General features: G+C 47.0%; 2 protein-coding genes across 2 annotated transcripts in view; one reads left to right on the top strand and one right to left on the bottom strand.

Annotated features, from left to right (window-relative positions):
• Nucleotides 1-552: 552 nt before the first annotated feature.
• Nucleotides 553-8,572, bottom strand: LOC149302143 (protein PRRC1-like). Its single transcript, XM_089483295.1, has 9 exons — nt 8,485-8,572; nt 6,811-6,927; nt 6,286-6,690; nt 5,887-6,053; nt 5,535-5,637; nt 5,148-5,311; nt 4,912-5,015; nt 4,358-4,460; nt 553-3,737 (listed from the first exon to the last, which is right to left on the bottom strand). Exons 2-9 carry the CDS (start codon nt 6,905-6,907, stop codon nt 3,528-3,530), a joined length of 1,353 nt encoding a protein of 450 aa, XP_089339421.1. The 5' UTR covers nt 6,908-6,927; nt 8,485-8,572; the 3' UTR covers nt 553-3,527.
• Nucleotides 8,573-9,572: 1,000 nt separating this feature from the next.
• Nucleotides 9,573-17,500, top strand: part of SLC25A45 (solute carrier family 25 member 45) — a 37,858-nt gene continuing 29,930 nt past the window's right edge. Inside the window, exon 1 of the mRNA XM_089483406.1 lies at nt 9,573-9,657. The gene's annotated coding sequence lies outside the window, so the exon portion shown is untranslated. The remainder of the gene's footprint in view (nt 9,658-17,500) is intronic.

The following is a 17,500-nucleotide window of genomic DNA, read 5'->3' as shown; positions in this document are numbered from 1 at the left end:
TTAAAATAAAATTTATTTCTTTTAAAATAATATATATATAATATACTAATTTATATCTTTTAAAATTATATAAATATTTTAAAATATTTAAAATATTTAAAATAACTTTTACAATTATATATATATATATATATAATATTTTTAATTATATATTATTTTAAAAGCCATAAACCACAAAAAGGTGCGTCCTAAAGCCGTGTCCAAAGAATCGCAAAAGACCTCCTTGTAGCAAAGAAGAGACTTTGTCGGAATCGGTAACAAACCCATTAAATTAGCAATTAGTAATTAAATTCCTAAAATAAGATAATCAGGCAATTTCAGTGTGAAATTGGTTCTTGATCACAAATTCGAACGCAGAACTGCAAATCCCAGGAGTCCAAAGTGGAACCAAAGTGCATTATTGCTCAAATTTAGAGCATTTTGCACAACATACGACGCATTCCCACCCCGAATTTATCACTTTTTGCACATTTCTGACGTTCGTTTGATAAATCTTTGTCCAAAATATCAATAAAGGCATCTTTTAAGAACAAAACTTGGAGGAGAGACCCATTAACTAATCGGCTATTTATTCAAACGAAACAATTCAAGAGACAGAAAAAGCCGGAAGGAGAGAGATTACAATCCAAGAGGAGCGATATTTCATAGAAGAGAAGACGGAAACGTCAAAATATATACAGTATATTACTCAAAAACAATTGCGGCTTTCCTTTTTCTTTTCCGCCGCGTAGAAATATAAGGAACCGTAGATCCGATATAAAAGTGTCTGCAAAAGATTAAAAAGACTGAATAGTACAAAACAGAGACGCTTGCGCTTAAGGCGGGTTTCTTTCTAAGGTTAGCAATATAATTTTCCGCTTCGGCGTTTAATAGTATAAATACGAAGAGGGCTGGCGCTTGCGTCGGAAAGGGTTTCGGAAAGGTATCGGGTGGAAGGAAATCGGAATAGAAACCAACGACATCCGGCCGATCCGGAGGCTGACCATAGAGTTTTGCCGGAGGACCTAGAAATGCTCAGAGAGGACTTAATGGATTGACTTTGCAAAGGTTGAAGGCCGCAAAATGGCTTCCCTTGTCGGCGGCCCACTTTTGCTACAAGACAAAACCTGGTCAGTTCAATCTATAACGCTTAAAAACGATTAAACAATATAATCTAAACTGCATTGAATTCCATTTCCCATCAATTCTGGAGGGAATCGGCTTTTAGAAAACCCATATATATCACAAGTAATCAACTAAGGCTGGGATCTTGCAGGCGGCCTATGCTGATATAATATACCTATCTTGCAATATATTACAATGCATTACAATATATTGCTTTGCTACAGAAGAGCGAGATATCAATAAACGTTCTATTTATAATATATTGCGTATATTGTGATAGGTATATTATATATCTGTCTTGCCAGTATAAACCAATTTAAACTTAAAATGGAGGTATCTTGTCCTTCCTTCTGTGATGTCTTTAACCCATAAAGCCAACCCTCCCCATCTGCAAATTTGACTTTTGAATAGGTCCTCTCTAGGAATCTCTAAGTCCTCCAGCGCAATTCTGCTGGAGGTTGACCACAGAGTCATCCTAGAGAGAACCCTTCTCCAGGCATTTCTAGGTCCTCCAACATGATCCTATGATCAATTCCTGGCCGACATTGACCATAGAGTTGCATCGGAGGACCTAGAACCTCCTAGAGAGAACACTTCTCTAGGCATTTGTAGGTCCTCCAACATGATCAAACTCTGGCTGATGTTGAGCATAGAGTTTTGTTGGAGGACCTAGAACTTCCTAGAGAGAACCCTTCGCTAACCATTTGTAGGTCCTCCAACATGATCCTATGATCAACTTATGGCTGATGTTGACCACAGAGTTGCACTGGGGGACCTAGAACTTCCTAGAGAGAACACTCCTCTAACCATTTGTAGGTCGTCCAACATGATCCTATAATCAAATTCTGCCCAACGTTGTTGCGTTGGAGGAGCTGGAGATACCTAGAAAGGTGTTCTCTTCGGTGAAAAGGATAGTGTTATGTATTTATTAGTCTGCCCACATTCACGGCGGTCCTTCGTCCCGAACGCCAGCGAATGTGGAGGGACAGATAGCTATGGGTTAAAGACATTGCGCAAAGAAGGACAAGGTACCTCCTTGAACCAGACGGTCAGAAGCTTCCAGATTGAACGCCAATCCTTCGGCCGCTGATCGGACCTTGGAGCGGTCCGAACGATTTGGCAAATCTGGACGCAAGGAAGCCATTCCTGTCCTTGTCCAAAGGAGCGATGGATGCTTCTTATTCTCAAAGGAAGGTCCCAAATTTGCTCCACCTGCAAACTGGAAAATAGAAAATCATGCCCACCATTTACAACTTGGAAGAAGAGACTAAGCCATGAGTGCATGGACTACTACAGCCTTAAGTTTAGTCTTCTTGGCTTCTAGGGAGAGTTCGGAAAGCTAGCGAAGGGTAATGCGCCTTAGCTTTTTGTGGGTTTTTCGGACCATGTGGCCATGTTCTGTAAGAGTTTATTTCTGACGTTTCATCAGCATCTGTGGCAGTGGCATCTATTTGGCGCATGGAAGAGAGAGGGGTATACACAGATTAACATGGAAATCATTCCTTCCTACCTAGGGCCACACAGTGTGTGTGTGTGTATATATATATATATATATATATATATATATATCCAACTCTCTTCCATGTGCACATTCTCCGAAGAGGCAAAGCCACAGATGCTGGCGAAACGTCAGGAATAAACTCTTCTAGAACATGGACGCATAGACCGAAAAAACCAACCAAAAACTATGGACGCCGGCCCTGAAAGCCTTTGACTTCACATTGGTAATGCTCCTTCATTGCAACCATCAGACCTTAGCCTTATATTCTGGGTACAGATATGCAATTCGGAAAGGCCAAAATGGTGTCTTTAGCTTTAAATTAAGGTACTCCTAGGACCACTCCTAAGTTACATTTGTTTGTATCTTACACCAGTTGTATTCAAGCTGGTGTCTGCAAAGCGTAACTATGAGTAAAAGCAGCTTTCAATGTTGAAGTCCAGCCCTATTTAACTACATGAGCTCAGATATCACTGGTATCTGTTCTTCTGGCGATGGATTGCAAACTTATTCTTCATGCGCAAAGAATTGCATTGGTAACGATTGCACATGGATTTACTCATGGGATAAAATATTGAATGCCCATTTTACATCCAGGTGAGGGCTGGATATAATAAAACAGCATCATGCGCAATGCATTTTAATGCTCACTATTGTGTTTAAATACGTCGGATGGCTCTCTAGTTTCGGAAGCTACTGATTACAGAAACTAATTTAAGCATGGGTTCATCATGTTCATTATATCCAAAGGTTACTTTCAAAATATGTGACCAAACCAACCAACAAAGTTAAAAGATTATACGTAATTATAAAGCGGAGACGTATCCGCCGGAAGACCGCATGTGAACATTATGCGCAGTCGTCGCTTTCCCAACCTCTATGGAATGAGTCTTCTTCTTCTCCGGCGCAAAGAGACAGTCCCTTTTCAAGTGGTCCTGGGAGGCAAGCGCTGCTTGTAAGTTCCCGCCATGGCTTTGGCGGCGCTGTAGATCATCTGGCGGCGCGACACACCGGTGAATGCCGCGTGCCAATCCGTCCGGTCAACGTGCGGCAGGTTCTTCTCTATGACTTCGCCCACTGTCACCAAGAGACCCGACCATCGGAGGTTGTAATCCTGAGGAGTGAGACTCTGGGCCTGGGAAGTAAATCAAGGAAAGGGCATTAATGCGCTGGAAGAAAAGACCGATGGGCATAGAATCCAACAAGGATAAGTATAAGGCATAGATCCATGATCCTGCCATGTTCGCTAGGCATATATATTGCATATGCTTTGCAATAGCGGATGATGGGTTACACGGTGCTAATTGTCAAAGTGAAATTGATGGGGACGCTTGGTACAAGTAGATGCTGGGTGGAGAGATTGTTTGATATGCTGAGGATGCTATGGACCAGTGGTCCCCAAACTGTGCCCTTTAAGAGATTGTTGGAATACAGCTCCCAGAAGCCTCAGCCATGTGGGCCAATAGTCTGGGATTCTGGAAGCTGAAGTCCAAAATCCCTTCAAGAGCACAGTTTGGGGACCATTGCTATGGACAGTCAAAAAGACCAGTACATGGATTCAAAAGCAGATCCCTAGAAGCCAAGAAGACTCAACTAAGGCTGTAATGTTTCAAGCCATGGTTGGTTGCATCCATGGATGCAGCACCTGTGGATACAGAACTGACTGTGAATAAAAATGTTATGGTGTGCTTTATGTGCGCGCACATGCGCATGTCCATATCTGTGGCTTACCTTAAAACAGCTGTTAAAACTCACCTGTTGCACGTATTCGAGAGGCACTGGGGTCGCTTGGGTAAATGTTTCGAGGCGGATGCCGTGGATGGGATCCTCCACTATTATGCAACCGATATCAAACCACCTGGAAAGGGAAAAAAGAAGGGATGTACCCAGGCATTTGCTAAAGTCTAATTCAAGACAGATTGGTAATAGTGTCTTTGAAAGGCAAACCCAAAATTGAGAACGGCCTTAACTTAATCCTTTGGATATAAGTTTTGGGTTACCGAACCAAACCTCTTGAGAAAAGTGTGCCATTGGGTCGAGCTTCTGAATGCAAGAAGGTGAATGTTTATCCAAGTATTCGTTTAATTATAAATATAACTTTTGGGTGTGATTTTAAATACAAGTTGTATCTGTTTAAACATTTGAATCTCAGCTACGGGGGCAAATGGAGGATATAAAGATAATGATTATGGATGATGCGGAAAGTACCCAGCAATAGGTAGATGGTGACTCTCTTTCCCTTCCTGTCCCCATCTTAGATTACCATTTTAGGTGGCACAAAATGGCCTTTATATTCTTAAGCGTCTCACTTGTCAGGCAGCAGTTCGGCGATAAAGTTCTCCACAGACACGGCCGGCTGTTTCTCGTGGATGACCCCCGACCGGCGCAAACTGTCGATCCTTTCCTGGGCTCCCTAAAGGAGAAGAAAAGGAGTCGGGAGGACAAATGTTGGGCATAGAAGAGAAGGAACGAACATGAAAACGGAGACAGGGAGCATCTAGGATGCTATGATTTTGTCCAATGCAACCCTTGGGGAGCGACTCACTTTCAAACCAGCGGCGTAACCCACCGGTTGTGGGGCGATGTTGGACTGCCCGGCTTCTCCGGTCACCGTGGCCATGCCAAAAACCTCTTGGAACGCGTCTCTCACAGCGGCAACCTTCACTTCTTTGATGGAGGTGACCACGATGTCCAGCTCCCCCCCAGATTCTGCAACGTAACAATAAACCTATTAGCGTTTCATTCAATACACAGAGATGGAGGAGAGGGTTCAAGTTATGCATTTTCAATGTCCGTCCTCTGGACAAATCTGGCCAAGAAAACTTTGTGCTGGGTTTGCCGTAAGTCAGGAACACCTCGAAGGCACACAACGACAACTGAAACAACGGAGAGGCCCTCCGCCTTCCCTGCGGGGCTTGCCAGGGCCACTTACTGATGTACGGAGCCATGCCAGGGTCCAGCGTCGTGATCATGGTCTCCACCGAGTGCTTGGTTTTATCGAGCACCGACTTGACCACCGGGTTCCCAGCTACGCCCTGGAAGGAGAAGATACACAGATTTTTGGGTTTGGTGAGCCACCTACCTTAAGTTGCATTTACATGTTACAACCATAAAGTCGCTCCAACCCTTGATGTCGGAGTGGATAACTGCAAGGTGTTGTATTAGCCCCACAAAGGACCCTGGATGGCTAAACATTCCCATTGCACCCCACGTAAAATATAAGATCTCCAAATACATTGGGGGCATTTTAGATGTCTTTTTAACCACACACACACACCACTTACTTTGATGAAGCCCCACAGACCCCCTCCGGCAGTCGCTTCGCCCTGTAAACCCACAACCCTGGGATCCTCATGTGGCTCTGGAAAAGTAATGGAAGATGAGCCTCCAGAACCGGGAACCAACGACGGCGGCACAGAGGTCTGCTGTGGCACAGGGTTTGTAAGGACCCCTAGAAAGCAACAACCGACAAACATAAGTTGCGTTAATGTCCTGGATCCCATCGTCCCCTCCTCTTGAATAAGAGAAACCCAAAGTGTTAAAGCTACCATCGCGCACTGATGTTCCGCACCCCAAAATCCGGTGATTTAGGGTGCATCTACTCTGCAGAAATAATGCAGTTTGAGACTGCTTTAGCTGCCCAGTGTGTTCTGGACTGAAGTCAAAGGCGGCATCCTCCTTACCCGTGACGGATGGGGCTGAAAACGAGGGCATCAGCGGCGTCTGTGGCGCTCGCCCGGCGTGGCCCTTGGTGATATCGTAGGCCGAACCGATCGAAAAGCCGGAAATGGGGGGACTGGACGGAGGGGCGGAAAGCACAGGGCCAGGCTTAGTGGGATTCAGCGGGGGAGAGGATGGAAACGGAGGAGCCGGGCCGCCAAAAGCCGACGCAATGGGGGGAGCGATGGAGGTCCCAGCGGGTGCGCTCCCCGTCGAAATGGGCGCGGAAGGCACAAAGGGCAAAGAAGGAGAGGGTCCCACAACGGAAGGAAAGGTGGACGCCATTGGTGGCAAAGGCGAGGCGAAGGTCTGGGACGGAAAAGTGGAGGCCGGTGGTATCTTTGGAGGCACAAGAGGACTGGCTAAAGCTGGGGAGAAGGAGAGGAAAGGGAGAACCAAGTTAGCTGGCCCTATCTGCATTGGGATCACTGCAGTGGCCACTGCAGCCAACGCCAAACCATACAAACCGGGAGATAAAGCTCTTGTACCTATTGAGGTCGGAGTGTTTGTGGGCGGAGGAGCCCCGGATGCGTTTGGGGGTGGCGTCCCGGGGGGAGTCGTCTCTACGCCGCTCTCTTCCATCATTTTCCCTCAATGGCGCAGAGCTGTAAGGAAAGAGAAAGGGAGCGAGGGATCATAAAACCATCAAGTTGGAAGAGACCCCAAGGAGGGCCATACAGCCCAGGCCCATTCTGCCATGCAGGAACTCCCAATGAAAGCCATGCAGGAACTCCCAATGAAAGCCATGCAGGAACTCCCAATGAAAGCCATGCAGGAACTCCGAATGAAAGCCATGCAGGAACTCCCAATGAAAGCCATGCAGGAACTCCCAGTCAAAGCCATGCAGGAACTCCCAATGAAAGCCATGCAGGAACTCCCAGTCAAAGCCATGCAGGAACTCCCAGTCAAAGCCATGCAGGAATTCCCAATCAAAGCCATGCAGGAACTCCCAATGAAAGCCATGCAGGAACTCCCAGCCAAAGCCATGCATGAACTCCCAATGAAAGCCATGCAGGAACTCCCAATGAAAGCCATGCAGGAACTCCCAGTCAAAGCCATGCAGGAACTCCCAGTCAAAGCCATGCAGGAACTCCCAGTCAAAGCCATGCAGGAACTCCTTGTCAAAGCCATGCAGGAACTCCCAGTCAAAGCCATGCAGGAACTCCCAATCAAAGCCATGCAGGAACTCCCAATCAAAGCCATGCAGGAACTCCCAATCAAAGCCATGCAGGAACTCCCAATCAAAGCCATGCAGGAACTCCCAATGAAAGCCATGCAGGAACTCCCAATGAAAGCCATGCAGGAACTCCGAATGAAAGCCATGCAGGAACTCCCAATGAAAGCCATGCAGGAACTCCCAATGAAAGCCATGCAGGAACTCCCAGTCAAAGCCATGCAGGAACTCCCAATGAAAGCCATGCAGGAACTCCCAGTCAAAGCCATGCAGGAACTCCCAGTCAAAGCCATGCAGGAATTCCCAATCAAAGCCATGCAGGAACTCCCAATGAAAGCCATGCAGGAACTCCCAGCCAAAGCCATGCATGAACTCCCAATGAAAGCCATGCAGGAACTCCCAATGAAAGCCATGCAGGAACTCCCAGTCAAAGCCATGCAGGAACTCCCAGTCAAAGCCATGCAGGAACTCCCAGTCAAAGCCATGCAGGAACTCCCAGTCAAAGCCATGCAGGAACTCCCAATCAAAGCCATGCAGGAACTCCCAATCAAAGCCATGCAGGAACTCCCAATCAAAGCCATGCAGGAACTCCCAATCAAAGCCATGCAGGAACTCCCAATCAAAGCCATGCATGAACTCCCAATCAAAGCCATGCAGGAACTCCCAATCAAAGCCATGCAGGAACTCCCAGTCAAAGCCATGCATGAACTCCCAATCAAAGCCATGCAGGAACTCCCAATCAAAGCCATGCAGGAACTCCCAGTCAAAGCCACGCAGGAACTGTAACTGCATTTTTGAGGGGGATATTTTAGATATTAAATCTAAAGATCCCCCAAAAGCGACATATTATCTCCGAACAGTCAGAGTTAAAGCGGTGTCAAAGTGGGTTAATCCTGCAATGCGGAACTATTAAAACCGGTTTAATGTTTGAGGGGGGTGCTTAATAGGAGGACCCCCATTTAATAGGAGAACAAACTAGTTTACTTACCGAGGTTAAAGGTCCCCAAACGTTGCAAAACAAACAAACCGACTCTCACACACTTCTCCCAAGGAAGCAGGAGCTGAGCGAGCAATGGGTTTTCCAGACTACATTTCCCAGAGTGCTGAGCGCACCCTGCGCATGCGCAGACGCCCTGTGCCACGTCTCTGCAGCGGCTGTGTATTTATGTATACAGTATACAGTATATGGGCTGTCAGACTACATCTCCCAGAGTGCGCCGCGCACTGCGCGTGCGCACACATCATATGCCACGTCTGCCGCGACTGTGTGTATGCATTTATGTATGTGGGCTGCCAGACTGCATTTCCCAGAGCGCCCCGCGCACGCGCAGACGCCCTGTGCCACGTCAAGTCCCTCTTTCTACAGAGGCTATACTGTATAGAGAGTGACGTATAGCCTCTGTAGAAAGAGAGTGACGTGACGTGGGACAGGGCGTCTGCGCGTGCGCAGTGCGAAATGTAGTCTGGTTGCTTGTTTCTACATACGGTTGCGAGGGGCGGGGGGGAAAAACAAGCCGCCAGACTACATTTCCCAAAGTGCACCGCGCCCTGCGCGTGCGCAGATGCCCCATCTTCTCCCTCACTCGCTGAGGCGAAGGCGCGAAGGCAGTTTTAACGCTTCCTCTGGCGTTAATAAATAAAACAAAGACAACAAACAGTTAAAAAAAAGTGACGGAACCATAAGAGTATAATAAAAAATAAATGTAAAAGTGTGTCTTTTCTTCTTGCCCATTTTTTAACACCTCACCCTCAGGAGGATGGAGGATGGAGGCCAGAGGCCAGGCTCTAAAATGGCGGCTCTGGATCCTCCTCCTTCTTGGAATCATGATGCCACGCTGGACATAATGGAGGAGGAGGAGGAGGAGGAACTGAGAGGCCATGTCAAAACATTTTAAACACTCAAAAGGAGGAGGACATTTGTCCTTCAAAACAGAGGCCCAGCTCATCAAATATACGGTTTAAAAACAACCAACAAAAGCCACACGTTTTGGAATAGACACTCGCAACAAGTATATTGTGCATTTCGGTCGGCCAATAAAGGGATCCCTGGGAAGCCGAAGGCTTTCATGGCCGGCTTCCAGAGTTTCTTGTGGGTATTTTGGGCGATGCGGCCATGTTTTGGAAGAGTTTATTCCTGACGTTTCGCCACAAAAATCTAAAGGTACCACTGTTTGGTGGGTCTTTGCTTGAATACAAAAAGCATTGTATACCTCTGGTGACAAAACCGAAAGCATGGCAAAGTCATAGGGACATGGAGGCGACAACCGCCGCCCACAGAAAACCTTGGGTCCGCGGCCCTTCAAACCAGAGCTATTTTCTGGAGTGTATTTTGTGTTAAATTCTGGCAAGGCAACACAACCTTTTGCTTTTCTGGGTCTAGGAGACCTCTTTAGCACCTCCAAGACCTTTGCTGCACACACAACTCACAAAAAATGCAAGTGATATCTGGTTGGCTTCCATATATATATATATATATATATATATATATAAACCGTCTCCCAGGCCTAAAATGGTGTGTGTTTGTGTTGTGAAGACGCTCCCTCGCTGGGTGCACTGGAAGCATTTCAGGGCAAAATGTCCCCCTCATTTTGCGCAATATTTAAGTTATGTATATAGTGGGTTCTTGGCATCCACTGGGTTTTGGTTCCAGTATCCCCTATGGATAACAAAATCTGTGGATGCTCAAGCCCCGTTATATACAATGGCATCTCTTATATAAAAGGGCAAAATCAAGGTTGTCTTTTTGGAATATTTTCAATCTCTGGATGCTCCAATCTGTGGATACAAAGGGCCGGCTGTGAGTCTCTATCTCCAAGATCTTTATTCATATGTATATGCAACGGATTGGGAGATTCGGCCTTCAAGTCGATGGCAGACGTATGGAAACCCCATGGATTTTATAGGTTTTCTTCATCCAGTGATCTTCAGAATTTGAGTTTTTCAAATATTCTGACATGAGACTTGGGCTGGAATTCACAATCTAAGTTATGAATGTCGTGTGTGTGTGTGTGTGTGGCAATTTGCACAGAGCCTGGAATGGAAACTTAGAAAACTGGAGCCCCACAAAATTTGGAAACCTTTCTCAACAATTTGAGACCTTTGTCTTTTCCCTTACAAACCCTGGAAGTTGTTATGTGTTCAAATACATTTAGGCAAGCTTTGTATGTGTAACACAACCTGTGTAGTATTGGATCTCAAAAGAGTCTGTTTGTGCATTGCTTATTTTATGTAACACAACCCCTTTGAAATTATAAATACAATAATGAACACGGCAAATACATGATGCGCATCAAATGACTCCAAAATTTATTTCCAACCATCAAATACAGTATTATATTTCACTTGAGGCACTAATAAGAGAAAACACAATGAGAACACATGCTTTACACAGTTCTGCATTTGTCGCTTCCACCGACCCGAATGTGATTTCAGGGCAAGACTTGGTCAAATGGGGGTTTTGCCACCCATTTCGAGGCTGAGAGTGGGACTTGTGCCCAAAGGCGCCCAATGGTTTCCTCTGGCCAAGCAGGGATTCGAATCCTGGTCTCTTGGAGTCCTATTAGACCACAACCATCTCAGTTCCTCGGTGCAGAATGGGATAGAAGGGGACACAATGTGGGTTGCTGCGTTGGAAATGAAGCCGGGGCGCCGCAGGGACTCGAACCCCGTCCCGGGAACCAGGAGTGCCAACCACCGGCGCCTTTTGCTTTTTTTTTGGTGCCAACGCAGCAAGGGGAAAAGCAAAACCTGAGAAAACACAAGCTTGTTCTCTCAGGAAAAGAAAAACCTGTTTGTTTGTTTGTTTATTTGTTTGTTTGAGTGAGTGAGGATGAAACTTTTCTCTTCCATAAAGCTTCCACTTCTGAGCATTCGTTTTATTGCGACCTGAAAGAGTCTTAGCAGACAGTTGCAAGGCACCCTCCCCAAAAAAGCTTCTACCTACTTAACTAAGCAGTATATCCATCCCCAGCATATCCCCTAAGTAAGAACACATACACATAGTGGTTATATTTGTAAAGATGCAAACAACTAGAGACTTTGCGACAAGTTAAAAAAGAGAGAGATTTGTGCCTGTCATGGGAGTTATTAGATTATCTAGCAGCATTCAAAGAAGTGTATAGATTATATAGTTACCTTCCTTCAAAACTGTGAGCTTAAGCTTCCAAAGTGAGTAGTTACAGGCAAAAGGAGTCTTAGTTTGAAGCGGGCGTTTTACAAACAGGTTACCTTGAGAGCAGCAGCACTGGGCAGGATCCGGGTTTTAGTAGGGAGAGTCAAGTGCTTTTTTGTGTTGTCTGAGTTATTGAACTGAATTTGGTTGTTCCTGGAAAAACTCTTAGCAAGAAACACCGGGTTGCAATACAATCCCTGCCCTCCTCCTCCTCCTCCTCCCTTTCAATCGTTTGTCTTTCGATCCCTTACTAAAGGTATAGACCATGGTGTTATTAAAGGTATTAACCATGACAAGGTTACTACAATCACGGTTATCAGTCGGTTTATGAAAGGTAAGGTTACTATGATCAGGGTTAAGAACCCAATATTAAAAGCAGACCATGATGGTCAAGGCTACTACAATCATGATTATAAGAAGCCCAATGTGGAGTTACTACAAAGGGCACTGTTGCTTTGAGACGCGACTCTTGGCTACACACTGGACAAGCCAGTCTTCCTATAGGTTTCAATTTCCGTAAAGGCCAGTGTTAGTAGTTCTGCTTCCAACTTGAGTTACAAGCGATTAGCAAGGCTGCGGAGGATAGGCTTGTTGGAGCATCACACATCCATCCATCTATCTATCTATCTATCTATCTGAAAGATGCGTCTGAGGTTGCACAGCATAAAGCTGGCCTTAAGAAACGGGGATCTCCCGCCGCCTTGAAGACGCCAAGGATCTCAACCCAATGTGCCTCGATCCTCATTTTGGAGCGTTTAAACCGATCAGCCTGAAGCTGGGGCTCAGCCTTCCGAATCTGTGGAAGCAGAAGAGGGAGATACGGGTTTAAAGTCTCCCTGAGTAAACCTTCCCACGTTCGACTCAGGTGTGCAAAGAGAGAAAAGACGGTTCACCTGTTCCTTTTGTGTCCATTGAGGTTGTGAACTCCTTTAGTGTCTGACACTGTCCTCCTCCTCCTCCTCCTGATCTGTGGAAAGCAATCTCAAGACACGGGTGCCTGCCGCCCCCTCCCAGTCCCTCCCAGTAAGCCCAGTGGGTAGAGAAAAAGAGGGTTCTGAATGCAACTGGTCTTACTGGCGCGGCTTCAGCGGCCGGTCGTGGAGAGCTGGGCTTTGTTTTTTGGAGGGCCGTGTGTTCTTGGTAGCAACTGTTAAGAAACCAGAGAAGGAGAGAGACCCCCGAAAAGACCACTGTACAAAACACTAAAGGGATCAAATGTGAGGATGAAGGGACTTGCCAGGTTTAAGCTTCTCGGAGAGGTTTGGTTTCGGGTGTGAATTGTGAGGCCTCAAGGTGCATCTGGAAGAGACTTAAAGGCTTCAGTGCCCTCCCTTGCCCTCCCCGCCGTTTGCCAAAGAGGAACAACAACAACATCATCATCATCAACAACAGGAAAAAAGAGAGCATTGTTACCTACAAGCTGCACAAACGCACACAGTCATACAAGGAACACCAGGCTTTTTGTTTTTAAGATCTCCTCTCCTTTCAAACCACAGGCATTTTTTACTTTTGTCGCTCCTCCAACAACCACAACTCCACCCAAGAGACAAGCCGATGCTCTACGCAAGCACACCTCTCAGCCCATGTTACTTGCCAACTCAACACATCTGCTTCGGACAGAGGTTATCTCTCTTGGGGAGGCTTGTCTGCAAAAAAAGAAGAAGCTGCAACAAAGTAAGCCCTCCCCGCTCCCCACATATAGGACCCCCCCAAAACATCAACATCTTTGCTATGTGTTACGTAGGGGTGCGACTCACTTGGAAGGATGCACATGTGGGGCACACGGGGGTGGCAAAAGGAGGGTCAGTCCTGGGCGGCTGCACATGGGATGGACGCTAGCGGCGTTAGGGGATGAAGCCTCTGGAAACAAAACACTGGCACCGTTGCCCCCCAAGCCCTACTCCAAGGTTAAGCCAGGGAGAGATGGCACACCACAAGCGCTTGCGGGAAATGGAGGCAAAGCGGTGGACCGGAGTGGCATGCAAAGCCCCAAAAGAGGGCAAGGGGTATTATTAATCCAAGCTCAAGGGATAGAGACAGATACGTCTGCTAATCTCATCCTCCTTAGTTTAAGTTGAAGCTCAAAAAGCCCTGCAAGGGAAGAGTGCTTTCCTTTCCTTTGGCCAGAATACACAAATAGGTACGTTACTTACCCCAAACTGCTTAAGTGTTTGTTTTTACCCCCTCTGGTCTACTTTTTAAAGCCTTTTGAGAGACATTCCCTTTTCCTTTTGCAATCTCACTTTCCTCAGTTTAACATGCCTCTAAATCTAGACATTTGGGTCTCAATGGAGTGAGGAAGGGAAGGAAATAAGATCTGCAAAGACTCCTGCCTGTTTTAGGGAACCATATCTTCTGTTCGCATTTCTTGTCCAACAAAGACCAGGCGGCTCGCGAAGAAAGCGTCTGAAAGAGTGAGAAGAAGGACCCCCCAAATCGCCCAACCCTTCCGACACCAAAATGCCCCAGAACCATTCACAACAAATAAATATTACAACAGCGGCAGCACATTTTATTTCATGTAACAGTTAAGTTCCTAGTCTTGGAGAGTGTTGGTAACATTTGGTTACAGCGTTGTGTTTTGTTTTCTCTTGCGCGTTTGGGCGCCGCGAGGGCGTGAGTGCTTCACTTAGTATGAATTTATTACAGCACACAGCCAGCATAAAGTCATGAAATGTTTGGAAAAACTACTTTACGTCCACTTAGTATGTGTTTGGATACAAAGTTCGGTAATGTGTGTTTTCACGGCAGCCTCCTCCAAAGAGGGGCGCATGCGCACTGACTGGCATTGTTCTTCAGCTCCGCTTGAAGCGGGACAAATGGACGGACGTCCGAAGTGCGGACACGGCAATCGAGGCCGGGGAGAGAAAGTCGCCTCCAGGAGAGCAGGAGCTTCTCCCTCGGAAGGGCAGCGGGAGCCTTGGGCAACCCAGCGCCAACCTTGAGTAGCCAAAAGGGCTTGGGGGGGGGGTTCCTAGCACTTGGCAACCCGACTCTGCAAATGCTCCTTCTGTGCCCCAGTGTTCCCTGACATGCAACCCCAGTTAGAAGCGGTTCACACTTATCTGTCACTGGTGCCTGCTGGTTTAGGCAGCTCCCGGGCGGCTGGCCGAGGCCAAGCTCCTCTCCTTAGCAAGGCTGAGCACCTGTCTGAGGACAACAACACACAACAAGCCTCCTCCTCCTCCTCCTCCTCCTTTTCTCCAATCCAACATGACAGTGGGTCCGACATTATTTACATCACTTTGCATCATATCCTCTCTCTTTCTCTCTCTCTCTCTCATTTCCATTCAGATTTAGGGATATAATAATAATTCACATCACAGCTTTGTGGGTTTTCTCATCTTTGCTGGGTTGGTTTTCCCCCTGAAGACTCCTCTTTTAATGGCACTTCTCTTTGCTTTAGCACTCGCTCCTCATTGCATTGCTCAATTTGTGCTTCCTCAAGAGATCCAATCTGCCTTCTCTCTTTCCTTTTTTGCTTATGGCCGGGTGGGGTTTCCCCCGGTTGGTGGCCAAGACTGATTTCTTTCCTCCATTGCTTTTACATCTGGGACCTTTTCCACCTCCTCCATTGCTTTTTTGTTTTAACATCTGGGACCTTTTCTCCATCACACAAAGAGGGCATGATATTTGTTCTCTGCCTTTACTTATCATTCCCAAGCGGCTGCTCCCTCGGCTTTTATGGGACGCCGTGCGCCTTTTTAATCCCAGGCTCCAAGAGGCTGCTAGCCTTCTGGCGACGGATCTGAAAAAAGGTCTAGACAACAAGAGTTGTACCCCACACACCGCCAACCCACAACAAGACAACAGAGACATCCCAAGCTAGGTGCAATTCAAGGCAAGTTTGCTCAAGGTTTAATTATACACATCAGCTACGAGGACCGGTTTTTCTAGTTAGGTTACAGACTCTATTATTGTACAAGGAAATGTGCATCGACAGGTATGCGTCATGGTCATGCCTCTATGCGCTGGTAAAGACTCATTACGTACAAAAGGGAAAAGAGCAATCAAAAGCAGGATCTTACTTGAACCCTTTTACACAAGCTACCATCAGAAGGAATGAGACACCGGGCTCACTAAGCCGCTTTGCTTCTCCCTGAAGCCTCAAGAGGAGCTTTTAAGGCATATTAAGCACCTGGAAGAAATGTCAGAAGAGAACCACAGGCTGCGGCATCTCAAGGAATCGCTTTTCCAGCCCTGCCTGCGCCCCAAAGCCCCTTCTCCTCCCCAGAGAGCACAAACCCTAATGGCATGTCTGGATTCTGGATGTTCCTCCCCAGATATGACAACCCCTAGTAGAATGGGTGGATTCTGGATGTTACGTCTTCTCCTTCTCCCCTTTAGAGGGAACGCTGGAGAGACCACAGACCCGCCTTCTCAAACATTGACACTGTCTTCTATGGGCAAATCCAAAGATATCGCCCTCCTATTCTGTAGAATCAATATGCAGAGAGATTTCGTAGCACCGTTGGGACCAGGAATAGTCTCAAGATATTGATCCTGGGGGCTAAGTTACACTGTGAGTTGGCTGAGAGTTACTTGCCAGTCCAGGCTAGAAGCTCAATACTCTTACTCTTTTTCTTCCCAGGTCTAAAGTTAGGGGTCTCCTGGAGAGAAAATGGGAGAATATTGTTACGGTGAACCCACCCACCGACCCAAATGTAATACTCCTCCGCCCCGCATTGCAGACCGACCCGCAAGGGACCTGCTCTTCTATGGGAGAACTTAGCTTGCCGGTTCCCTCTGGTGGCCAAATGGAATGGGGCTTCTCATGGAGACAAGCGCCAACCTTTTGGGGGGTACTCTCTCCTTCCTCGCCATAAAGTCCTGGAGGGCCACACTGCTAAATCCACGCCGCAAGGGCAAGGGGACGCTACGGTCACCTGCAAAGAGGCTGGAAAGAAGCTGGTGGTGAGCCCACCCCTCTCCCCCAACAACAACAACAACAACAACACTGCACCATGGTTTTGATAGTCCCCAATTCCGTATATACTTAGCATCCGGCAACAATTTCAGGGCTCTCTCCCTGCGCTGCTCCTCCTGAAAAAGATGCCCTCAAAGGGGCTCAAAGCTGCTGCTGCTGCTGCCACCAACCAACACCTTCTTCCTCCTCCTCCTCCTCCTTTGCCTTGCTTTTCTCTCTCTCTTTCTCTCTCACTGGAGCCACCAAACCATCCTCCTCCTCCAAAAGGACTCCTTTCCTTTCAAGACTGCATTGTGTTTCCTGGCATGTCGTTTTTTGGGGGATCTTCTGTGGCTCTCTACCTGAAGGAACAAAACAAGAGTGCCTGCCCTCCCCCCAAACCCCCCTTTATACTCTCACCACCATCTGCTTTGTCTGGTCTCTCTTTCTCCCTCTGTCCACTGGATCTCTCTTGCGACAACCGCACCAAGGCTATAGACATTTATATATACACATATCTACCATCATCTCAGGTGGGCCAGCTCCTTTCTAACCTCAGGAAGGAGGTTTATATAGACACACGAAGAAGAGGCTGATTTGTTCCTGTTTTCCGCCTTAGAGACAAGGATCCTGCCTGCAAAGAAAGAGACCTGCCACCCCCCCAAAACACCCATCCCTTCCCAAAGGACAACAAAAAATAAAGACACCCCTCTAAGTATATGGTAAGAAATTTAAGAATACAGACCCCCCCCGCCCCCCGTAGTAGGATGAAGTTACCAACTACGCCACCAAAAGCACGGGGCCGTCTTCGCTCTTTTCTCCCCCCAAATGGGACTCCTTGGGTCTTTTTTGTTCTAGCACCTTCTACAGCTAAAGCTCCTCTTCCCTCTTTTCTTGCTCAGGAGTTTTCTCTTGGGGCTTTTCCCA

This window comes from Sceloporus occidentalis, unplaced genomic scaffold (genome assembly GCF_023333645.1).
Source record: "Sceloporus occidentalis isolate IW3139 unplaced genomic scaffold, rSceOcc1.0.p SCAF_20, whole genome shotgun sequence".
NCBI lineage: Eukaryota > Metazoa > Chordata > Lepidosauria > Squamata > Phrynosomatidae > Sceloporus > Sceloporus occidentalis.
Note: the sequence above shows the minus strand (reverse complement) of the source record. Positions and strands in the feature narration are given on the sequence as shown.